The 26344-nt window shown below is 41.1% G+C and overlaps 2 protein-coding genes across 21 annotated transcripts in view; one reads left to right on the forward strand and one right to left on the reverse strand.

Annotated features, from left to right (window-relative positions):
* The window catches only part of ABI3BP (ABI family member 3 binding protein), a 674363-nt gene extending 665524 nt beyond the window's left edge, over window positions 1-8839 (forward strand). For all 19 annotated transcript variants that reach the window (XM_077296740.1, XM_077296741.1, XM_077296745.1 and 16 more), the window contains one exon: window positions 7845-8839. In XM_077296740.1, the coding sequence (XP_077152855.1) occupies window positions 7845-7960 (116 nt within the window). In that variant the 3' untranslated portion in view covers window positions 7961-8839. The remainder of the gene's footprint in view (window positions 1-7844) is intronic.
* Window positions 8840-18079: 9240 nt separating this feature from the next.
* The window catches only part of TFG (trafficking from ER to golgi regulator), a 40067-nt gene continuing 31802 nt past the window's right edge, over window positions 18080-26344 (reverse strand). The window contains exons 4-8 of one of the 2 annotated variants that reach the window (XM_077296762.1): window positions 22819-22965; window positions 22570-22737; window positions 21632-21748; window positions 18982-19086; window positions 18080-18865 (exon numbers count right to left, since the gene is read on the reverse strand). In XM_077296762.1, coding sequence (XP_077152877.1) covers window positions 18492-18865; window positions 18982-19086; window positions 21632-21748; window positions 22570-22737; window positions 22819-22965 — 911 coding nt within the window. In that variant the 3' untranslated portion in view covers window positions 18080-18491. Of the gene's footprint in view, window positions 18866-18981; window positions 19087-21619; window positions 21749-22569; window positions 22738-22818; window positions 22966-26344 lie in introns of both variants that reach the window. The other variant, XM_077296761.1, reaches the window with a different exon arrangement.

Here is a 26344-nt window from a genome sequence, read left to right on the forward strand (position 1 = left end):
CTTTGTTTCAAGCATATGATGCTTGTTCAAACTCACCTGTGGCAAGTAACAGGTGTGGGCAATATGAAAATCACACCTGAAATTAGCTCAAAAGGGGAGAAGTTGACTCAATTTTTCCATTGTGTGTCAGTGTGCCACACTAAGCATGGATAACAGAAAGAGAAGGGAACTGTCTGAGAACTTGAGAAACAAACTCAACAATCTCAAGGTAACAAGTCCATCTCAAGAGATCTTGATGTTCATTTGTCCATTGCGCACAACTTAACCAAAAAGTTTACAACCCATGGCACTGTAGCTAACTTTCCTGAATGTGGATTGAAGAGAAAAATTGATGAAAGGTCACAACACAGGATAGTTTGGATGGTGGATAAGCAGCCCCAATCAAGTTCCAAAAAAATCAAGTTGTCCTTCAGGCTCAAGGTGCATCAGTGTCACTGAAAACTATCCGTTGACATTTGAATGAAGTGAAATGCTATGGCCGGAGACCCAGGAGAACCCCACTGCTGACACACAGACATAAAAAAGCTAGACTGCAGTTTGCCAAAATGTACGTGAATAAGCTAAAATCCTTTTGCGAAAGCGTCTTGTACGCAGATGAGGCCAAGATAGAGCTGTTTGGTAAAGCACATCATTCTACTGTTCACTGAAAACGGAATGAGGCCTACAACGAAAAGAACACATTACCTACAGACAAATATGGTGGACGTTCAAATATGTTTTGAGGTGCCTTGAATGTGTGCAAGGCATCATGAAATCTAAAGATTACGAAAGGATTTTGGCTCGTAATATAGTGCCCAGTATCAGAAAAAGCTGGGTTTGCGTCCTAAGTCATGAGTCTTTCAGCAGGACAATGATCCCAAACATTCTTCAAGAAGCACCCAGTAATGGATGGAAACAAAATGCTGGAGAGTTCTGAAGTGGCCAGTAATGAGTCTGGATCTAAATCCCATTGTACACTAGTGGATAGATCTTATAATTGCTGTTTACAAGAAGGCACCCTTCAAATATGAAAGACCTGGAGCAGTTTGCAAAAATGGTTGAGAGGTATAAGAAGTTTGTTGATGATTATAAAAAGCGACTGATGCAGTTATGTATTCCAAATATTACCGTAAGTTGAGGGTGCCAACAATTTTGCCCTGCCCAATTTGGGGATTTTGTGTGAAATGATGTCCAATTTGCCCTTTTTTCCATTTTTTGTGTTGTCCAAATACGCACAAAGGAAATAAATGTGTATAACAAAAGAAGCGCATTTGCAATAATTTCATAAGGAGAAATACTGTGCTTCATTTTCTAGAACAATTTCAAGGGTGCCAAAACTTACAGCCTTGACTGTACAGTTAGGTCCATATATATTTGGACAGAGACATCATTTTTCTAATTTTGGTCATAGACATTACCACAATGAATTTTAAACAAAACAATTCAGATGCAGTTGAAGTTCAGACTTTCAGCTTTCATTTGAGGGTATCCACATTAAAATTGGATGAAGGGTTTAGGAGTTTCAGCTCCTTAACATGTGCCACCCTGTTTTTAAAGGGACCAGAAGTAATTGGACAGATTCAATAATTTTAAATAAAATGTTCATTTTTAGTACTTGGTTGAAAACCCTTTGTTGGCAATGACTGCCTGATGTCTAGAACTCATGGACATCACCAGACGCTGTGTTTCCTCCTTTTTGATGCTCTGCCAGGCCTTCACTGCGGTGGTTTTCAGTTGCTGTTTGTTTGTGGGCCTTTCTGTCTGAAGTTTAGTCTTTAACAAGTGAAACGCATGCTCAATTGGGTTGAGATCAGGTGACTGACTTGGCCATTCAAGAACATTCCACTTCTTTGCTTTAATAAACTCCTGGGTTGCTTTGGCTTTATGTTTTGGGTCATTGTCCATCTGTAGTATGAAACGACGACCAATCAGTTTTGCTGCATTTGGCTGGATCTGAGCACACCGTATGTCTCTGAATACTTCAGAATTAATTTGGCTGCTTCTGTCCTGTGTCACATCATCAATAAACACTAGTGACCCAGTGCCACTGGCAGCCATGCATGCCCAAGCCATCACACTGCCTCCGCCGTGTTTTACAGATGATGTGGTATGCTTTAGATCATGAGCTGTACCACACCTTTGCCATGCTTTTCTCTTTCCATCATTCTGGTAGAGGTTGATCTTGGTTTCATTTGTCCAAAGAATGTTCTTCCAGAACTGTTCTGGCTTTTTTAGATGTTTTTTTAGCATAGTCCATTCTAGCCATTTTATTCTTGATGCTTATGAGTGACTTGCACCATGCAGTGAACCCTCTGTATTTACTTTCATGCAGTCTTCTCTTTATGGTAGATTTGGATATTGATACGCCTACCTCCTGGAGAGTGTTGTTCAATTGGTTGGCTGTTGTGAAGTGGTTTCTCTTCACCATGGAGATTATTCTGCGATCATCCACCACTGTTGTCTTCCGTGGGCGCTCAGGTCTTTTTGCATTGATGAGTTCACCAGTGCTTTCTTTCTTTCTCAGGATGTACCAAACTGTAGATTTTGGTAATATTGTAGCAATTTCTCGGATGGGTTTTTTCTGTTTTCGCAGCTTAAGGATGGCTTGTTTCACCTGCATGGAGAGCTCCTTTGACTGCATGTTTACTTCACAGCAAAACCTTCCAAATGCAAGCACCACACCTCAAAATCATCTCCAGGCCTTTTATCTGCTTAATTGAGAATGACATAACAAAGGGATTGCCCACACCTGTCCATGAAATAGCCTTGGAGTCAATTGTCCAATTACTTTTGGTCCCTTTAAAAACAGGGTGGCATATGTTAAGGAGCTGAAACTCCTAAACCTTTCATCCAATTTTAATGCGGATAGCCTCAAATGAAAGCTGAAAGTCTGAACTTCAACTGCATCTGAATGGTTTTGTATAAAATTCATTGTGGTAATGTCTATAACCAAAATTAGAAAAATGTTGTGTCTGTCCAAATATATATGGACCTAACTGTATATGCACACACATACATAAAGTGGCATGTAAAAGTTTGGGCACTCCTGGTCAAAATGACTGTTATTGTGAACAGTTAAGCAAGTTGAAGTTTAAGTAATCTCTAAAAGGCCTAAAGTTAAAGATGACACATTTCCTTTTTATTTTATGATATCATCAATAATTGGTTGAAATTTAATTGAATTCATTTTTGCCTCTACCTGTGAAATATTCCCCATGACATTGGCTGCAACACAACCCCAAAGCATGATTGATCCACCGCCATGATTAATACATGCCACTGTATATAACCCAAGTAGATAGATAAATATAGAATTTGAAAATATGAAAATTACACAGTAATTTATATGACACACCAAAATATTATACAATTTCTCTCACATCATATGGTCACATCTATTAAAAAAGTTATGGTGTTGTCCCAGTTCCAGCACCAGTCTTTGCTTTCTCCTTCCTGTATGATGGGCTACATGTGCGCTAGTCTGTGCCAGGTTACTATGGTAGTAAGACACGCAGCTACCATGTGCTTTCCAGAATTCTAGTAACACTACCCACTTGACACTTCAACAGCCAGGTGCCTGATTACCTACTCAGTTGCTTCTGCGTGCTTACTAGCAACTCAGCTCTGTTGTTCCTGACGCTGTCTGCACCATCCATTCTGCTGCATCAAGATGCCTGCCAGCCTACCTTCTTTGCTATTCAAAGATGCTGTCTGTACCCTCAGCTCTCCTTCATCAAGGTATCTGCCAGCCTAATTGAATCTGCTATTGTAAGGTGTTGTCCGTACCCTCAACTCTGTAGCATCAAGGTACCTGTCAAAAAACTTATCTTTGCTAATTCAAGGATCTGTCAGCACACTTATCTCTGCTGATTCGAGGTACCTGCCAGCACTCTTGTTTCTGCTGTCTCAAGATGCTGTCCACACCACACTCCGCTTTGCTGAATTAAGGTGCCTATCTACAAACTTGATTCTGCTTTTCAAGGTGCTGTCCAAACACTGAACCCAGCTGCATCAAGGTAGCTGTCTGCACACTTATCTCTGCTGATTCAAGGTATCGTCCTGCATATTCAGTTTTACTAGCCCACGTCGTACAATGTACTGTCTTGCTAGTCCAGTTCCACTTGCATCAATGGCTCCATTCTTAACTAAGACGAACTCCAGATATGGTCTCTCTAGATCTCTATACAGTAGGATCAAAATCTTCTTCATTCTGCTAGTTATTCCTTTAGCTGTGCAGCCAAGTATCCAACTTACTTTTCCTACTGCCTGTTTTTCCCGTAAATCCTTCTCTTTTAAAGTCTTGGCTAGCACAGAACTGCTAATACACAGAGGGATCTTTCTCCTCCAGTGCAATACAATACATAATGACCATTTTTCCATTAAAGCTAAAATAATTTTCCATGTTACCCCAGGAATCGTGACCTTAAGACACAATTATCATGTCATTGGCAAATAGGAATACCTCACTGACCAAACCATCTGTTATGTCACTTACAGACCTATTACAAAAGAACAGAGTCCAGAATAGAACCGTGTAGCCCACTACTGGTAACCAGTCTCTCTTCAGACTGCACAATAAAAGTAACACTCCCATATCTATCTTGTTACCCAACTGTAAATCCACTGAACTATCAAAGCATTGAGTCCAAGTTATACTGTTGTATGTATGGTCTCTTTATGTGGAACTGCATCAAAGGTTTTTGGAAATCTAGACAGGCCATTGCCATAGCACCATCTTCATCCAACACTTTTGTAACATAGTCATGGAAATCAACTAAACTGTTTTAACATGATTTTCTCTTAGTTTGACATGCTATGTAGCATTCAATAACTTGTTTTTTTAGGCGCTCAATTATCCTCTTTTTCAGGAAAATTTCTATTATTCTTACTCCAGATGTTACGCTAACATTATCATCCTTGAACCCTGTCTCTGTTATCGCAACCAGTTCCAAATAATCCCTAGTCGTTATGGCCATTCACTCGTAGAGCTTGTTGCACAAAAACATTAGTTATGTTTTGTTTTATTCTGACATTAACTGAATCTACAAACAACCATGGCCCTGATTTATCATTTGCATTTTTTATCTTACTTATTTTTCTAGTGTTATGATTTCCAGTGCAGTTTTTTGAGCCAAATTTTTCAAAATGGCCAGTTATGACTTTTACATAAAAATTATAAAAAAAAATCTTTTTTTTTTCTTCGATCCATTTTAAAATTTTTAGCTCAAAAAGTTACACATTTCACAAAAATTTAGCCAAAATAACTCGAGTATATATAATTACTCCAGGTGTGGACTGGAATACATTTATGCCAATTTCGTGACTTTTTAAATAAGTTGCATGTCATGAATCACTGTAAGGGCTCATGCACTTGATTGACCATATTTTTTGTTCATGTGAGATCCAACAAAACATCAGATCATACTCGGACCAATGTTATTCTATGGTACCGTGCATACACGCGTGGTCAAAATTAAATTGTTGGTACCCCTCGTTTAATGACAGGAAAAACCCACAATGGTCACAGAAATAACTTGAATCTGACAAAAGTAATAATAAATAAAAAAATTTATCAAAATGAACAAATGAAAATCAGACATTGCTTTTCAACCATGCTTCCACAGAATTTAAAAAAAAAATAAAACTCCTGAAAATGGCCTGGACAGAAATGATGGTACTCCTGAAAATAATGTAACAAAAGGGACATGTTAATCAAGATGTTTCCACTAATGTGACAATATTTTCATGTCATGAGATTCTTGCTGCCTAAACTGTGACCAGCATGAATGAGACACTGGCTGCATCCATGTATTTTATTACACCTATCTAGAAACGCCATCTATGGACTATGCGGACCTGGTGGCTTCTCCCTGTTCCAAACCCTTTGACTGACAGATGATGTACAGTATAACCACATTACAGTTTAGCTAGACTTTGTTGATGTAATTACTCAGCTTTGAAGAATGAAGTAGAAGAAGGAAAAGATGCATAAATGCTGGTGTGGAGACACGGGGGTAGGGGGTGCTCTCGTCCGCTGGCCTGGCTGTCTTTGGAAAGACTGCTTGGACCAGGGCTCATATTCTGTCTTTATGTTAATGATTTCTTCTTGGCTCCGGGGCATGCGGTGCCTGGAAGAAATCCCTGCCTCCTGTCTTTATTGTAATACTACCCCCTCCCATGCACGTCAGTTATGGTCCGGGAATCTTTCGCCTGCACCCTGCACTCCCTCAGAAATACATACCTCATCCTCCCTTTTGTGCAGCACCCATAGAAGGGAGGATGAGCTATGTATTTCTGAGTGAGTGCAGGGTGCAGGCGAAGGATTCCAGAACCGTAACTGACATGCTAGGGAGGCGGGTAGTATTGTAATGAGGACATAGGGCATGGATTTCTTCCAGACATTGCACAACCCGGAGCCTGGAAGAAATCATTAACATTAAAGACCATTAATATGAGGCATACAGGTAGGACTAGTGTAGCATGTCTATTACCCGTATTCCCATATTAGTAGGTCATATATGTCCCAGGGGGTGACAGATTCCCTTTAAAGTACAAATAGAGCAAAAATTCAGTGGTAAATATGCAAGTTAGCGGAGGCAATGCAATGTCTGGGTAAGATTCTGTCAGGAGACTTTGTATCCTGGCCTTCATGTGGATGTTACTTTGACGTGATAAACATTGCTGCAAACCAAGTACACCCTCTTGTGGCTGCTGTATTCCCTAAAGGAAGTATTTTCTTTCTAGTGTAATTAGTGTTGCCACACTGAAAACATTGTTCAGCAATAGTTTAAGGAACATGGCACCTCTGCTGTGTTTTCCTATTTCACTGCTGGAGTGGTGTCACTAATGTAAGTTCCCTCCCTCTAGTCTTCTACTTACCAGTCGCCGTTTTCAGCTGTTATTGGTGCCGCTCCGGTTGTCTTCTACACTTTGTGACCTGCCAGATCACTCCAGTGCTAGCTGTGCAAGCCAAGGGTTACTTATCAATGTAAATCTTTGAGAACCAGAACTCGTTATTCATAGACTTACACTGAGAGATTGTGACTGTTACCGTTGACTTCCGGTCAGTCAGAAGTTGAGATCACATGATGGTGGACAGGCACTGGAGTGATGCGGGGAAGAGAAGCCGGCGGCTGGTAAGTATATTACTAGTGTCAGGGAACTTACATTAGTGGCATCATTCCAGCACTGAAATAAAGCACGACTCCATTCTGGGTTTTTTTACATTAACAATCTGCAGCTAATGTTATGTTGCAATATACCTAGAAACACTTTTGGTAGTCTTGTGGAGTCTATGCCTTGTTGAGTTAAAGTTATTTAGTGCAAAGCTTTAACCTACCGAAATTATTCAGGTAGTTTCCATGTTATGGCTGATTGACGCAAATTAAAAGAGAAAGGATGACAAAATGAGTCACCTATAATGTGCAGGAACAAATCTGCTATGACTGCAATGCACAAACAAACAGCACAGTGCAAGCAGGACTATGCAAGAGCAAGATACTCACAGTGTATACATGGAATATTTTACACTGAAAAACTAGCATATTTACTACATCTATAAATGTGTCATGTTGATCACATTGTGTAAGCCCACTTGCTTCGACAAGTCAACCTTATTCAGATGGACACTAAACCCATTTACCGTATCTCCTTTTGGACCCAAGAGAAAAATGTGGTAATAAGATGTACTAAGAATTAGAAATAAAACATATAGTCCATATTTATTCACCATGGCATTATGTTTATTGATGGCACATTGATTTTAATATGACCCACGTGTATCAGTATATATGAGTGAATACATTTAAGAAACATAATTACATTTCTTTTAGTAATTCACATTTTGTTATGTGATATTTGCGCAGGATTTTATAGATCTGTCCGCCAGCAGCCAGTGGAATTTGGAGAGATCGGTGGCCAGACGCACATTAGCTATGTTCACTGGTATGAATGTGGAATATCAATACCTGGGAAGTGGTAAGAAGAATGGTAATAACACAATGAAATCATGGACTTGCCTGCAACAACAACATCCATCCGTTCTATAGACAATGCGCTAGCTTCAATCTACTCTCATTACCTAATTGGTTCTACTAATGTAAGATATGTATTAATAAATAATTCTACATGTTACAGAGTTAACAGACTGCTTCCATATTTATCAAATTATACAAATAAGGATATTGTCTTCATAGGAGAAAAACTCGGGAAGCTGGCTCCCTGTTTCTGGTCTTTTGAGAAAAGCAGTGTCTATGTTATTTATCACAATGTTGTAAGAAATATTTTGAAGCAAATTTTTATCCAACTACATTCTTTAAAGAGAAAAATTTTAATGTTTCGCTCCATGTTAATCTTCATCTAGTGTCATCAACGCCAATGTTTTTATTTATTTCAACACATACAACCTTTTTATCACATAATGGTAAAAGTGTTTCCTGCTTATTATAGGAACTGACTAAATGTATCATATAGAACACACAGAAATCCCATCGCGGCATGATCATATAGAAAGGCCGTATCTGTATCTAATTCTCGGCCAGCCTGTTAGATCTGCTTGCGATTAGACATTTCCTCCTGGTTTCTGTCGCAGCGTTGTGACATTAGATGGATAGATGGAAGATACAAACAAGGCAGGTACTTACATATGTTCAGTCTTTGGTGCAAGATTACATTTTACTTTCATGGCTGCAGATATTTTAAAATTAACATAAGCATGTGATTTATAAATAGATTTGTAATTAACTTTTTACAGAATGTACAGTATATACAATATAGCTTTATTTCCAAATGCAACCTGGTTTTGTAGCAGAAGAGAGCAATATATGAACTCTACAATAAAGATATTGATCTTTTTTTTAAACACTGTTCCTGTATTTTGTGTTACTGCCAAGTAGGACATCGTGTGACTCCTCAGATATGTATCAAATGTTTCCACAAAACACAAACCAACGTTTTTGTGAATATCATGAATGTATCAGGACACAGATGCAAAATGATTTTCTGTCTTTTTGATGTTTTTTTTGCTTTCATAAAGGCAAAATGTGCAAATAAATGGTCACAATGTTCAAAGAAAATTTAAAAAAAATGTGGAGAATGTAGCAAGTCAAGAAAACCTTCTGGTTTGGACTTCCGTACAGCAGCTTCTCTCTGACTTTACTTCTTTCTTGTATAAAGAGTTCCACCCACTTATAGTGAACCTAGGTTACCATATCTACTACAAACAATGACCTTTACTGGGTCATTACAACTCAAAACCATAGGAATTTCTGTGGCATAAGAGAATGGTTGAAAGATCCTGCAGATTATCATGTGTATTTTACTGGTTAGTTGGTTTACTTTTGGGGTAAGAAGATTGATACCGCACAAGCTCTATTTCTGAAGATCAGTCACTGATTTGCTCTCTATTAACACATCTGTGCTAGAAAATATGGATTACCTGCAGTGTACTGCCATCTAGATGGGCCTTTAATGTCTAACTGAACCACTGGGCACTCTGTATTTTGAATATTTGTCTATCTCCCGGCTAACATGGGACAAAGATATATTTTTCCTGTTACAAACTACAAAGTTTATATAGCAATAGTGATAAACCCTATATCAAATGTACCCGAATACAGAGGAGTTGCAGCCAGGGTACAGTGGTAATAAAATCTAACTTTTAATCTACATGTTAAAAATATCCCCAAAAAATGGACAACACAACACATATACATGTGGAGTAGTGCCACAATGTCTCACAATTTGATTAATTAAATATAAATATAGTTAGTACACCGTTAACACACTGAGGCAGGTAGATGACTGGGCCTAGTGTGTTATAATAAGGCGCTGGTTGGTCAGGTAACTGCTTCAAAAAAGTACATTTAAGAAAATGGACACTAGGAATGGAGGCGGAGCACCTATAGAATAGTCATGAAGAGGGTACTGAAGGATATGTACTTTTATATAGGTATTGTGCTCTCTCAGTTCTCTGTTGTGCACCAAGAAACCATAATGCATAGTGCATATTGTTCATATTGAGCGTATCACCCCCTGATGGACGCTGTTCCTAAACGCGCATTGGGGTGTGCGCCGCACTGCGACAACCACTACACCACCACCAGGTAATATTTATACGTGCCATTCATACTATCCCCATCCTTTTTTGCTTTGTTATATGTTTATATATCATATGGGCTTCATATCCTCTTTACATGGTCACCTTACTACTTATATCAGGAGATTAACATGTTTGTGTTATGATCCTTTTTGCATTACTACAGTTTTCCATGTGATATGGATAGCTTTATGGAGCAGCAGTATTCATTGTTTTGATTGGCCTATATGTAGACCATATTGTGCACATCTTTGTTTTTACTTCTAATCTGATTTATGGTATATTGTTTTCTACAAACTTCAATATATGTGCCCTGTGTGTCCTTTTCCATGACTATTTTTTCATGGATGTTTTTGTCATTATTTATCATCGGTTTCAAACCCACATATTTTCATTGTATTTTTATTCTATTGTATAAGGGTATGTTTCCACGGGCAGGAAACGCTGTGGATTGGACGCTGCGTACAGCCGCAGCATTCAATCTGCAGCATCAAGATGTTACAGCACAGTGGAGGGGATTTTATGAAATCCCATCTCCACTATGCGTTCAAATACACAGGTGGCAGACCTGTGTAATCGGACATGCAGCGCGTCTTTATAGACCGCAGCATGTCTACTTGTCTTGCGGAGACGCTCAGTCTCCGCAAGATAAATTACAGTCTATGTATAGGATGCGGTGATTCCGCATGTGTTCAATGAACACATGCGGAATCACCGTGCGTACAAAAGACAGCAGCGCTTTGGACGGAGCGGGTATCTGCTGCGTCCAAAGCGCTGCATATCTGAACCATGGAAACATACCCTTATAGTTGGGTTTACCCATTTTGGGCATATTTTTCCTCTATACTTCTAATCTTGCCTCTTTTTACACTGTGTGCAGAATTATTGGCAAGTTGTATTTTAGAGGATTATTTTTATTATTGATCAACAACTATGTTCTCAATCAACCCAAAAGACTCATAAATATCAAAGCTTAATATTTTTGGAAGTTGGAGTGGTTTTTTTTTAGATTTGGCTATCTTAGGAGAATATCTGTTTGTGCAGGTTACTATTACTGTGCAGAATTATTAGGCAACTTAATAAAAACCAAATATATTCCCATCTCACTTGTTTATTTTCACCACGTAAACCAATATAACTGCACAAAATTTAGAAATACACATTTCTGACATGCAAAAATAAAACCCCCAAAAATGAGTGACCAATATAGCCACCTTTCTTTATGATGACACTCAACAGCCTTCCATCCATAGATTCTGTCAGTTGCTTGATCTGTTTACGATCAACATTGCGTGCAGCAGCCACCACAGCCTCCCAGACACTGTTCCGAGAGGTGGACTGTTTTCCCTCCCTGTAGATCTCACATTTTATGAGGGACCACAGGTTCTCTATGGGGTTCAGATCAGGTGAACAAGGGGGCCATGTCATTATTTTTTCTTTTTTTAGACCTTTACTGGCCAGCCACGCTGTGGAGTAGTTGGAGGCATGTGATGGAGCATTGTCCTGCATGAAAATCATGTTTTTCTTGAACGATACCAACTTCTTCCTGTACCACTGCTTGAAGAACTTGTCTTCCATAAACTGGCAGTAGGTCTGGGAGTTGAGCTTCACTCCATCCTCAACCCAAAAGGTCCCACAAGTTCATCTTTGATGATACCAGCCCATACCAGTACCCCACCTCCACCTTGCTGGCGCCTGAGTCGGAGTGGAGCTCTCTGCCCTTTACTGATCCAGCCTCTGGCCCATCAAGAGTCACTCTCATTTCATCAGTCCATAAAACCTTTGAAAAGTCAGTGTTAAGATATTTCTTGGCCCAGTCTTGACGTTTTATCTTATGTTTCTTGTTCAAAGGTGGTTGTTTTTCAGCCTTCCTTACCTTGGCCATGTCCCTGAGTATCGCACACCTTGTGCTTTTTGATACTCCAGTAAGGTTGCAGCTCTGAAATATGGCAAAACTGGTGGCAAATGGTATCTTGATATTTCATATTCTGGTTATAGTAGTGCACCTGATATCTTATTATCCGCAAATGGTATCTTGACGCTTGATGTTCCTCAATTCATGGGTAGTTATTTTGCGCCATTTTTGCCCAACACGCTTCTTGCGACCCTGTACGCTAATTGCCATGAAACGTTTGATTGTTCAGAGATCACGCTTCAAAAGTTTGGCAATTTCAAGCCTGCTGCATCTCTCTGCAAGACATCTCACAATTTTGGACTTTTCAGAGCCCGTCAAATCTCTCTTCTGACCCATTTTGCCAAAGGAAAGGAAGTTGCCTAATAATTAAGCACACCTTATATAGGGTTTTGATGTAATTAGACAACACCCCTCCTCATTACAGAGATGCACATCACATGATTTACTTAATTGGTAGTTGGCTCACAAGCCTGAACAGCTTGGACTAGGACAACATGTATAAAAGGTATAATGTGATCAAAATACAACTTGCCTAACAATTCTGCACACAGTGTATAACTTTTCTGTGGTCCCAGATTCATATATATTAATCATAAGTTGTGCATAAGTGTCATTCATTTTTATTTCTTTTATTTTACTATGTAATTGTGCGGGCACTTTGCGCACTGTATCAAATTGTTGCCATTCACCTCTAATAAAGGCATTTTATTGGTGTCCCTCCCCCGTTTGTGCTATAATCCATGTCGTGTTTCTTTGGTTTTCTGCTTCAATAGCTGACAGTTTATGTTGGCATTCATCCTTCCCTCAATGAACTGTAGCCCCCCACAGCCAGCAGCACCCGTGCAGCACCAAATCATGACACTCCCAGCACAATACTTGACTGAAGACAAGACAAACTTGCTTTTCTACTCCTGACCTGATTATCACCACACATGCTTGACACCATCTGAACCAAATAAGTTTATGATGGTCTCATCAGACCACAGGACATGGTTACAGTAATGAATGTCCGTAGTCTGTCATCAGTATACTGTTTGTGGGCTTTCTGGTGCACGTAGACCAATTTGATGCAATGTGCAGCATATGGTCGGAGCACAGACAGGTGGAACCCGCACCCTTGTAACCTCTGCAGCAATGCTGGCAACACTCATACGTCTATACTGAAAAGACAATCTCTGGATATGACGCCGAGCATGAGCCCTCAACTTCTTTGGTCAACCATGGCGAGGCCTGCTTTCAGTGGAACCCGTCTTGTTAAACTGCTGTATGGTCTTAGTCATCATGCTGCAGCTCAGTTTCAGGGTGTTGGCAACCTTTTTATAGTTTAGGCCATATTTATGTACAGCACCAAGTCTTTTCTTTTTCTGATCCTCAGAACGACCAGTGTGAGAGTGATAACACCAAATGTAACTCACCTGCTCCCCAATTGCACCTCCAACCTTGTAACACTAATGAGTCATATAACACTGGGGAGGGAAAATGGCTAATTGGGCACAATTTAGGCATTTTAACTAAGGATACTTTCACACTAGCGTTTTTCGGCGGACGTCGCAATGCGTCGTTTAGGAGAAAAAACGAATCCTGCAAAGTTGTCTGCAGGATGCGTTTTTTCACTGGGCACCAGGGCAACATAACGATCCCCAAACCCACCTCCAAGACGACCACTGCCTTGCTTAACCCATTAATGACCACCGATATGCCTTTTAATCGGCGGCAGTTAAGGGTACTTATGCCTTACCACTTTTTAACGGCGCAGAGCGATAAGTGTATAGCGCCCCCCAGAGTCGGAATTTTTGCGGGATCTCGGCTACTGGGGGGTAACAGACTCCAGAGAACATGACTCGGGACAGTGTTTACAGACCCTGGTGTTGCGATCGCCATCATTAATGGAATAAAGGCGACCGCAAAAAAAAAAGTCTAATTTCCCATTTCTTTTCGCTCTCCTCTGATGTGATCGCACATCAGAGGAGAGAGAAATGGGGTCCCACGATCACCTTCACAGTACCTCTGGTGTCCCTGCAACCCCCCACAAAGTCCCCTGGCGTCTTCTTCCTGGAAGGAAATGGTGGGCCCGTGCGCAGTGCACCCGCCGAGATCTGTGGCACCCGGCAACAATAGGAAATTTTTCCTATTGGTTCATTTTGATCACTGTGATAGATCCTATCACAGTGATCAAAGTCAAGGAAAAATTAAAAAAAAAAAAATTTAAAATTGTATTTATTTCCATTTTTCCATTAGGGTTAGAGTTGGGCTAAAGTTACAGTTGGGGCTAGGGTTAGGGTTGGGCTAAAGTTAGAGTTGTGGTTATGGTTGGGATTACGGTTAGGGGTGTGTTAGGGTTAAGTTTGTGGTTAGGGTTGGAATTAGGGTAAGGGTGGTTGTTAGGGTTATGGTTGGGATTGTGTGTGTAGGGTTTAGCGTTGAAGTTAGAATTGGGGGGTTCCACTGTTTAAGTACAGCAGGGGGTCTCCAAATGCGACATGGCACCCGCCATTTATTCCAGCCAATTTTGAGTTCAAAAAGTCAAATGTATTGCCCTTCCTTCTGAGCCCTGCCATGCGCCCAAACAGTGGCTTTTCCCCACGTACAGGGTATCGGCGTGCTCAGGAGAAATTGCACAACAAAATTTGTTGGTCCATTTTCTCCTGATATTTTTTTTTATGTTCACAAGGGTATCAGGAGAAAATGGACCAACAAATTTTGTTGGTCCATTTCCACCTGATACCCTTGTGAACATAAAAAAAATTGTTTCCAAAGTAAATTTTTTGCGAAAAAAGTAAAAATGTTCCTTTTTCTTTCCTTCCACATTGCTTTAGTTCTCGTGAAGCACCTGAAGGCTTAATAAACTTCTTGAATGTGGTTTTGTGCACCTTGAGGGGTGCAGTTTTTAGAATGGTGTCACTTTTGGGTATTTTCTGTTATATTGACCCCCCAAACTCACTTCAAATGTGAGGTGGTCCCTAAAAAAAAAAAAAAAGAAAAAAAAAAAATGGTTTTGTAAATTTTGTTGGAAAAATGAGAAATCGCTGGACAACTTTTATTATAACATCCTAACAAAGAACAATTATGTTTCCAAAATTGTGCTGATGTTAAGCAGACATGAGGGAAATGTTACTTATTAACTATTTTGTGTGACACCACTCTCTGATTTAAGGGTACAAAAATTAAGTTTGAAAATTGCAAAATTTCTGCCAAATTTCCATGTTTTTCATAAATAAACGCAAGTTATATCGAAGAAATTTTGTGACTGCCATGAAGTACAATATGTCACGAAAAAACACTCAATAAGTGGGATCCGTTGAAGCGTTCCAGAGCTATAACCTCAAAGTGACAGTGGTCAGAAATGTAAAGATTGGCTTGGTCATTAAGTACCAAATTGGCTCTGTCACTGAGGGGGTTAAGAAACTGATGGTAAAGGTGCTTGACTGGCCAAGCATGTCTCCAGACTGAAACCCTATAGCATCTGTGAGGCATCCTCAAACGGAATATGGAGGACCGCAAGGTCTCTAACATCCACCAGCTCAGTGATTTTATCATTCATGGAGGAGTGGAAGAAGATTCCAGTGGCGACATGTGAAGCTCTAGTGAACTCCATGCACAAGAGAGTTAAGGCAGTGCGTGAAAATAATGGTGGCCACATAAAATATAGACTTTTGGTAGAAATCAGACATTTTTAACTTATTGGTGTACTCACTTTTGTTGCCAGCGATTTAGACATTAATGGTTTGGTTAGAGAGCACATCAAATTTACACTGTTGTACAAGCTGAACACTGACTACTTTACATTGTATCAAAGTGTCATATCTTTCATGTTGTCCCCCGAAAAGCTAAAATTTTTACAAAAATGTGTGGGTCTTCTTACTTTTGTAATATATTGTTTAGACCACCTACTTTCTGTAGGGTCTCTGATTTTATATGATGGTTATGTCTGACTCTGGTATATCAGCTATAGTGCATACATGCTTTACTACATAATTGCACTTTATGTTGAATGGAACTTCTAGATTTACTTTTTCCAATAGCCACGGACCCTTGTTACAGTAGATAGGCAGTATTTTGGATCACATATGACACGACAGGTTTGCTTTGTTTAACTATTTTTTTTAGTGTTTTAACCATACATGTTTCGCTTTTGCACTGCAGCTTTCATAAAAATGTATTTCAAAATAACCCCTTAATGTGCACCATTATTCGTATTGCTCTTGGAGTGCTCTTTCACTACTTATATTGTATGATTCCACTGCCTGATCCGACCACATTGTAAGTGAATTCAGCTGCATTGCGTTCCTTACATTATGGCAAAAAGTAGCAGGAACATAATGCAATCACTATTAAATGTAGCTACATTGGTAAATGGGGCTGATGTCTCAGCCAATCTCTTTCCTATTAAAAATGCACTATTTAATTTCACATCTCACCATTGTCTACGTAAATTGGGTTGCTAGTCATTGCTGTAACTCAAATATTTAAGAGATTGTGGAGATCTCGTCTACTTCATTTTGAAGATACCTTTCAAGATATGTGCATGTAGACCGGTACAAGATGGAGGTATGAAATAGTCACATCTTTAAATTTTGAGGTTTTGCATATTTCAGTTTCTGCAGGGCTCCAATTTTGTTTAAAAAAAAAAAAAAAAGTCAGTTTGCAACTAAAAAGTTATGCTTTGTTTCAAAGCTGCATAGGGAAGGGGGAGGGTTAGAACTCAAAGTGATGTCTGCTTTTAAAAAGATAAAATAAAAAATGTATGATTGTGGGAGTGAAATGTAAAAGTTGGCCCAAAATGAATGCTGTGACAGGGTGAAACCTCAAGGGTAACTGTTGATTTTTCATCATTTAAGCAGGTTGTCCAAGATATGTAAAATGCTGCAAATGGGCTGCAGTAGCACTGCCATGATAGTTTCTTACCCTCCATTCCAGCAGCCTCCATATTGTTATACGGTTTACATTGGTTGCAGATGTCACAGCCAGTATTACCCATGTGACGTCTGCAGCCAGTTAACTGTCTGCAGCTGTCCTGGTGTATATACTACAGTGATTGGTTGCAGATGACATGTCGCGGTCTCATCTGTAGCCAATGCAAACAGAATACCAGCGGAGACTCAGCACTTGAGCGGAGGGTAGATCAGTATGACTTTCGCTCTACTGCAGCATTTCATGTCACACAAGCCCATACAATTTTCAATTTTAAACTGTGAAAAGACAAATGGGTTCTTTCCCCCTTGTTTATACAGCTTCATGTTCTTTTTACAGTTTAGACGCAATTAAAATTCACCGGCTTCACTTCTAGAATAAGGTCTTATTCACACACTAAATGCCAAAATCTGTAGTGGCTCTTGGAGAGAAAAACTATAAATGAAAGATTACATCTTGTTCTGCGATTAGTTTGCAGATCCTGATGAAACAATGGCCAAAAATATTGATGTGTGAATAAGGTCAACGGCAGGTGCACAACTATTGCTAAAATTCATGGCTTACATATCAGTTTGCCAGTGTCACAACAAAGCTAGGCATTACAAGTGACAGCAGAAGTGGCACTGTCCACCAATACCTTGCCAATTCTAGCCCTGCTGAAATTGCGACTTTGGACAACACTAGTAAACATGGACTTACTGTCCAAATACGATCAACTGTACTGGACCGCCATTTTGGAAGCATTTACATGCATAAACTCCACTGTTCCCACAACCACCCGGCAGGCAGCATGAATCGGAGCCTGGCTTCGCAATTGATGCCAAGTACGCTTTACTCTGAAACACTTAGAAAGGCAGACAGGGACTATATGAAGAGACTGGACTATTCCAATGCCAGCTACTGCCTGGCACTCGACAGTTGTTTGACAGGCTTTACCTATTAATCAACTGGAGCATGGGGGAGGGGAAAGCAGCTGTCCCAGGGATGGTCATGTCCTATATAAACCCACCATTGAGTTTTTAAACTTGTCTCAGAAACAACACAGTATTTATAAGTAAAACATACTTGGCAGGAGTTGTGCAGCCATGATCCAATTCATGGTGAGCATGACTAGGGCGGCATGAATCTGACAACAGGTTCCCTAACGAGCCTGACCATTCCAATAACAAGAGTACAACTTCCATTAGAGACAGCATTTATTCATTAAATTAAACGAGTTGAACATTTTATTAGATTTCAGTGTTAGAATGTGTACATAATACCTAGTTTATCACTCAGAAGAACTCATCAGATCATTAAAAACAAGCCAAAAAGTGGGGGGTTTAGTTAGTATACTTCCAGGTGTCTGACAAGGCTGACTAGTTTGCCAAACACTTGTTTTTTGGGATTTTAAATTTTCAACTAGAGAGCAGATACAATCAAAAGCAAGAAATCATCATTTTGTCTTTCTCCTCCAGTAAAGAAACACTGAAAAGCGCGAAAAGCTTTCCTTCTGCTGTCTGAAGCATGATTACAATTGTATGCATAACATTGAAGTCTGTAGGGATGGAAACAGATCTAGCAGCCTTTGCCTTGGTAAAGATAGTGCATTTATCGGTACCCAGGCCCTGGTTGGGAGTACCCCTGACCAAATGGGGGACGGTTACGAGCATATGGGTTAGGGCCACTTGGAGGAGGAGTTACAGTACTACCGGGTGTAGGGGTAAATCCTGGCCTAGGCTGATAACTCCCTGGTTGGCTTGGTGCCATTCCAGGCTGAGAAGCAGGCGGAACATTATAGCTGGCAGGTTGGGATGCCTGTGTAGTGTAGGTTTGCGGTGGGTAAGAGCCGGCTGGGTACTGTTGAGGGGCCTGGGCTGGTAGTTGCTGTGGCTGGCCTTGAAAGCCAGGGGCAGGAGCCTGGGCAGATTGCTGACTGTAACCTGGGAACTGCTGAGCTCCTTGAGACGTTTGTTGATTGTAACCTGAAACATAAAACACAAATAAGGTTTTGCTGTAATTATACTGAATAGTATTAATTTCAAAGCGCCAAAATTGGAAATGAAAAAGTCTACTCTTGCTGTACGATGGCTCGACTTACCAGGATACTGCATGCCATACTGTTGCTGGGGCTGAGCTTGCGGCTGAGGTTGCCCTTGAGCTGCTGGATACCCAGGCTGTTGTGGATACTGCTGATAGATTTGTCCTACAAAAGGAAATTTTATTGTAAACTAAAAAACACATAAGCAATGTATGTAGCTTTACAAGTGGAATGTGATTCACAGCTAAAATGTTGAAGAAATTAGACGGGGGAGAAAAATGAGGTTCCTTCAAATTAGGCACTCGTGTTTTAACGAGTAATTATTTTTTTTAGCTTTGTGAGAAAGAGTAACAAGTCATGAAGATGATAGAGATGGAAACATGTACTTTGCTGGGGGCATTTGGAATGAAATCCTCAAAAAGTCTCCTTACAAAAGGAAATAACTAATGTGTGAAATAAGCTTCAAAATACTTTCGTGCACACAATCTGCTGCTGTCCCCCGCCAGCTAAAATGGGATTAGGAAAAGGAAAACACGAGGAGAGCAGAAAAGTATGGCATGTCACCCACCAATACAGGCTGGCGACAAGGAGGATCAGTAACATTAGTGCGGCTAAGATGGAGACATAAACCAAGAGCTGGGCTGCATGTGTAGGAGTCATCTGTAAACTCACTGCAAACATTTTCCAGACATTTCTTTAAATTAAAAGAGGAAAGAAAGCTTTAATATTGGGTTTCAAAAGGGGCAGCTCTGACGTTAAAAACTCACAGATATATGTGCCAGTACATAAAACACTGAACCTTTCTAATCACCATGCTGTAAAGCTAGTACTGAGGCCAAGACTACCAGAACCACACCTAGAGTTTACCATGGCCATAAAGCTGGGCTGACAGACTAGATGTCTGGATTAGTGAAAAACACACAAATCCACAGTGTCCAGCATCTCAAATTTTGGAATAGAACTGCAGCATCACAACTTCAGGAATCCAATTTAGCAAATAAAAACTGGACTAAACAGTTAGGCTATGTGCACAAGTTGCAGATTTGACTGTGGAATTTTCTGTGCAGATTCTGTATTTCTTGGCAGAAAAACGCAGGTCAGAATCTGCGCCTTTTTTGGTATGTGCACATGTTGCAGATTTTTGTGCAGATTTCTTCCTTTTTTACCCCTGCAGATTTCTATTATGGAATGGGTGCAGAAACGCTGCAGATCTGCACAAAGAATTGACATGGTCCTTTTTTTTTTAATCTGCTGCGTTTTCCGTGCAGATTTTTCCGCACCATTAGCACAGCATTTTTTTTTTTTGCCATTGATTTGCATTGTACTGTAAATCACTTGCAGATCTGCAGAATTTCTGAGCGGAAAAAAAAGCTGCAGTTCTGCAGGAAATCTGCAACATGTGCACATACCCTCAAAGAAGCCCTCTTCCCATCAAAAGTTTTATCCTGTTAAAGGGAACCTGTCACCTGAATTTGGCGGGACCGGTTTTGGGTCATATGGGTGGGGTTTTCGGGTGTTTGATTCACCCTTTCCTTACCCGCTGGCTGCATGCTGGCCGCAATATTGGATTGAAGTTCATTCTCTGTCCTCCGGAGTACACGCCAGCGCAAGGCAGCGTAAGGAAAGGGTGAATCAAACACCCGAAAACCCCGCCCATATGACCCAAAACCGGTCCTGCCAAATTCAGGTGACAGGTTCCCTTTAATATATTGCAATCATATTATTATAGCGCTGTGTTCGTACAATTGCTCATTCTACCCACTTAATTCTACTCTTTGGTCTACGATATCACGGGATTAAAAACTGATTAGTTGAATCCTTCTTAGCTCTATGAAGAAACAGAAGATGAATTTTCCCTGCGTGAGTCATCACTGCAAACGTCAATGGCAGGGGGAGAAGGGAGCAGCTGGGTCAGGAGTTTAAGGGGATGGTTCATGCGAGGAAGAGAGACTTCGTGTTTCTACAAAGGAGCAGATAGAAGAATTAACTGGGTAGAAAGGCAAAATGAGCAACTGTAAGTACACAGTGCTATATTATATGATGATCGCAATATACTAAGAGTATTAAAAAAAAAAAGCACTCCCATCAGTTTGTTTTTTTTGGTGCTTTTTTCCCCTCAGTTAAATTGGAAAAAAAAAACCTCTCTCCTGAGAAATGCAAACATCCTGTTACGAAGCACAAATAAAATGCACTGTGCACAAAAACATGTTTTAACAGAGAAATACAGATTTACCAGGAACTGTTCTCTGTAGAGATTTTTAGGTTATCGGCTCTATTTTGGCTTTAACGCTCTTGCTCAGAAGCAAAGCCAACATTACTATGAATGCAAATCCTCCCTGCACAAGAATTCAATCAAAAGTGAGCACAGCTACTAACACAGCATAATCTGCTGATAGAAATGGCTACCGGAGCCCAACAGGCATGGAAAGGGGAGGAAGGTACACTCCGGATCACGCGCCTTGTTTCTGGAGCGCAGCAGCTGTCAGCCATTAATACAGGTACTACCAAGTGTGCCCTCTTGGATTCAACAAAAGTAGAGACCAACAGATGATAGAGGCATCTATGCACATATACTGCAAAATGCCTTTTTATGCCGTAGACATAGTCAGTACAATCACCCAAGCACTTTTTACAACAAAAATATAAAAGTAAAGCCCTAAAGAAAAAAGGTACAGTGCTATGAAATCTGTAGGCTGACCTTCAATCTGACCTGGCTGCTGAGCTCCTGGGTATGGCTGCTGCTGGACTCCTGGTGGATGAGCGGAGGAGGAAGAGGCAATACTATCGGGTGTGCTGGAGCGTTCCTCTACCGGAGCACTGGGTGGGCCTAGGCACGAGAATCACAATTTCAATGTAAATAAAAAGTAATGCCAATTTTAATGTGAGCATATATTTTATCCTGCGTTAAACTTTCTTTCACGACATGATCAAGTGGAATATCTGTGCCAACTTCTCTCCTGAGATCTTACTACATATGGCACAGACATACGAGTGAGCAGAATATAGAATATTTCAAGGATCCATTCACCAACATTAAACAGACTGCTACACTAATGGATCTCAAATACGAGTTATTTCACATACAGACCTCACAAGTTCTTCTGTGCAAGAAAGTTAAAGAGAATCCATCGTTTTTGATTTTTGAAATAGAAATTGTAGCACGCATGGAATTAAGAAACTTTGGAACCTACATTATCAGAGAAATCCTTCATTCTCGAAATTCTCAACTCCTCGGTAAAATTTGTATTCAGTGAAGAAAGATTATTACATTACGGATAGGACATGGCAGTTGCTACTCATATAAGATTCTGTGGAGAGGAGGGTATAGAAGGAAAGCTCTTCCCATCCCCCGCTTCTCTTTCCCTTACAAAGAATCCTATTAGCAGCACCTGAAATCAGAATAATGTAAGAATCCGTCAAGTGAATTGAGAATGAATGATCAGTCTGGGAGGAGAAAGATGCAGATTTCTCTGATAGATATATTACAAAGTTTCTTAATTTTTCACATACTGTTGGATCTATGAAACAACAATAACACCGGTTACTTTTTAAATCCAAGTGCACACTAACAAGAAGTGAAGCAGATTTAATGTGCTAAAGCCGATATGAAGAGGATTTGCACAGCATTATATGACACGTTTTACCCACCAGTAACTTGGTCCTCTGTTAGACCAAAGGCAGACATGACATTTTTGTTGATTTCCTCTGGATTCTTCAGTGGATCAAAAGCAGACATACTGGCCGCCATAACCTGGTTAGATGGCTTGACTGAAGAGTCAGGGGCAGCAGGTTTCTCTTCTCGCCCATCTACAGTTTCTGTTACATTAGATCAGCAAAAGAACTTAAGCATTAAGCAATGACTTGGTCATCTGACAGACATGAAGGAATCAGTAGTACCTGTGTCCGGTATGCTGCTTGGCATCCCAGGTTCGGCAGGAGGCTCTAGGCAGTCCAACAGGCGGTTGACCTTGTTACGCAATTCTATCAACTCCCGCCGGAGATACTTCACCTGACTGGACTCAAGAGGTCGAGGCTGTCCATTCACTGAGGACAAGAGAACACGTTCTTGAGTAATACACAGGCATCTTCGGGAACAAAACTATTACTTTCCAGTTTCCACATGTGTAGGAAGTAAACAAGCATCGGGACAATAGGGTGAAAACAAGAAAAATAGATGAATTCTCTGATGTGCATTGTATAGATCAAATTTAACTGGTCACAAAGCAACAAAAAACTACAGGAAGCGACACATGAAACGCTCCAATTGGACCAGATAACCCATCAGATGTGTATGAAGTTCCCCAACAAGGTTTGTTCAGAGGCATCTCAGAACAGTTTGCTCAATTCTCCCCAGGGCACACATGGGGCAGAGAGTTCATGTGTACGAAAATTGGGTGTTCAGGAATAGCCATCAGATTGAAGTCGTCTTTTAATATGCCACAGCTAAAGAGGTTGTCCAGTGAGGATAAATAATCATCTATCTACACAGGCTAGGAGATAATGTCTAGACTGGTGGGGGTCCAACGGCTGGGACTCTCACTGATTGACAGACTTGGGCACTTATCACTGTAAGGCTGGGTTCATACTGCGTTCTGGCAGTCCGTTAGACGGACTGCATTACACCGAGGCATAACGCAGTCCGTTAACGCTGCCATTAATCTCTATTTCGGACTTATCGCTAGCGCACGCCCACAATAAGCATGCGCTAGGGAAGTGCCGTCATTGAGTGATGGACCCTGGGACGTGGGCTGCAGCGTTTCCAGGTCACTCACCGCTAGCGCAGATAGAGAATCTGCTAGCTCTATCTGCGCTAGCCTGATGTCATGTTGGCACTTGGGTTAACTGCAGCCCGTTAACGCATGTGTTGAACAAGCTGCTGTTAATGCAGTGTGAACCTAGCCTTACCCTCATACAGAATGGAGCAGCATGCTCTGAGTGCTGTGCTCAGGATTTTCTTGCAGCCCCATAGAAAATTAACGGAGTGGCAGTCAGGCATATGCACTGTCGACACATTAAAAGTGGGGGAATAACCGAACGATAAGTTATCATCACTGGACAAATACTTTATGGCTATTTAGGCTTTTTATTTTAACATTTGCCTTCCCTGGTGAATCAGATGATATCCACCAGAGCAGACTGGAGATGGCAAATCCTACTGGTTAATGTGCAAACATATAACTTATCTTATTTATTAAAAAGAAAGTGCGAATAGCCCACTGTTGGCACTTAATATCTCCTCTTTAAAGGGGATAATTCACATGAAAGAACCCTCTGAAAGATTTAATAAAAGAAAAACACACATTTTAATAAAATAAAATAATAATAATAAAAATAAGTAACTAGCCAGAATAAGCTTTGCCTTTATTTCAAGAAACCACATAACATTCCCTAAAGTTTCTTCAGAGAACCATGGCCAGCAGGTTTTTCTTCTAAGCATTCTTTACATTGCAGTCAAGACAAGGTTTACAGCACGGGTGACAATCTACGTAAGAGAGGACTAACCTGGTAATTAATCTACAGCAAACTTTATGGCTGAACCTCTCAGCAGGAATTGCTGGCTTAATATCTGCACAAAGCAGATATACTTCACCTATGTCACTAGGCTAATCCACCAGAAGCGGCCCCATCAGTTATAAACACTCATCTCTGCTGATATAGACACATTTGATCACATGCTTGTTGACGGTTTCCCCCAATACCCAGCAGAACTGTTGATTCAGCTTTAGGCTCTGGGCAGCACCAGCGAGATGCCCCAAGTGCCCCGGGTACAAGTGCACTTAGATCAGTACAAGACAAGTGATGCAAGCCAGGCCCAATCACTTCCAGATAGGCCATGAATGACCGCTATGACTGGGACCATTGTAGCTCGTGTTTCCACGGTTCAAGGGAAAAGTAAGCAAATCATTTTATATGCATCATTTATTCAGCATGAAGCGGACAACAAGATGTTGTAAGAACACTTTGCAGTGTTGTATGGGTTTCTCAGCAAAGGCATCTGGATGATTTAATTAGACAACTCCATGCCAAGAAAGAACAACTGTGATATGGAGCAGAAAGTATTGAGGCAATCAGAAAAAAATGTGCAGCAAGAAAATCCACAACATACGAGAAACAAAATGTGTGTCACAAAGGGCAGCAATACATAGCATTAAAGGACATATGGACGTCAGAGGGAAGGCCCCCGAAACCTGGGATCTCCCCCTTTCCCTCCATCTAAGAGCCAGAACCAAGAGCTGCCAGGGGACCTCTGACAGATCCAGCATAACCATGTATGCCATTGGCAGCCATTCATACACATTATGTGCAGCCAGACTGGGCCCCCAGCAATCATCCGATACAGAGACCGGCCATGTCTGCCAGAGCTGGACACTACTGAAAATGCTGTCCAAATGACGGATTCCCCAATAATGAGGTCACTTTAGAAGCTGCAGAGACCCCATTTAAATGGACATACTTCCCTTTTACTTTACCTTTCAAAACAGTGAGGGGAAAAAAAGTATAGGTGTGTGTGTGTGGTTGGTGTGTGTGTGTGTGTGGTTGGTGTGTGTGTGTGTGTGGTTGGTGTGTGTGTGTGTGTGGTTGGTGTGTGTGTGTGTGTGGTTGGTGTGTGTGTGTGTGTGGTTGGTGTGTGTGTGTGTGTGTGGTTGGTGTGTGTGTGTGTGTGGTTGGTGTGTGTGTGTGTGTGGTTGGTGTGTGTGTGTGTGTGGTTGGTGTGTGTGTGTGTGTGGTTGGTGTGTGTGTGTGTGTGGTTGGTGTGTGTGTGTGTGTGTGTGTGTGGTTGGTGTGTGTGTGTGTGGTTGGTGTGTGTGTGTGTGGTTGGTGTGTGTGTGTGTGTGTGGTTGGTGTGTGTGTGTGTGGTTGGTGTGTGTGTGTGTGTGGTTGGTGTGTGTGTGGTTGGTGTGTGTGTGGTTGGTGTGTGTGTGTGGTTGGTGTGTGTGTGTGTGTGTGTGGTTGGTGTGTGTGTGTGTGTGGTTGGTGTGTGTGTGTGTGTGGTTGGTGTGTGTGTGTGTGGTTGGTGTGTGTGTGTGTGGTTGGTGTGTGTGTGTGTGTGTGTGTGTGGTTGGTGTGTGTGTGTGTGTGTGGTTGGTGTGTGTGTGTGTGTGGTTGGTGTGTGTGTGTGTGGTTGGTGTGTGTGTGTGTGGTTGGTGCGTGTGTGTGGTTGGTTGGTGCGTGTGTGTGGTTGGTTGGTGCGTGTGTGTGGTTGGTGCGTGTGTGGTTGGTGCGTGTGTGTGGTTGGTGCGTGTGTGTGGTTGGTGCGTGTGTGTGGTTGGTGCGTGTGTGTGGTTGGTGCGTGTGTGTGGTTGGTGCGTGTGTGTGGTTGGTGCGTGTGTGTGGTTGGTGCGTGTGTGTGGTTGGTGCGTGTGTGTGGTTGGTGCGTGTGTGTGGTTGGTGCGTGTGTGTGGTTGGTGCGTGTGTGTGGTTG

Source organism: Ranitomeya variabilis, chromosome 3, assembly GCF_051348905.1.
Source record: "Ranitomeya variabilis isolate aRanVar5 chromosome 3, aRanVar5.hap1, whole genome shotgun sequence".
Taxonomy (NCBI): domain Eukaryota; kingdom Metazoa; phylum Chordata; class Amphibia; order Anura; family Dendrobatidae; genus Ranitomeya; species Ranitomeya variabilis.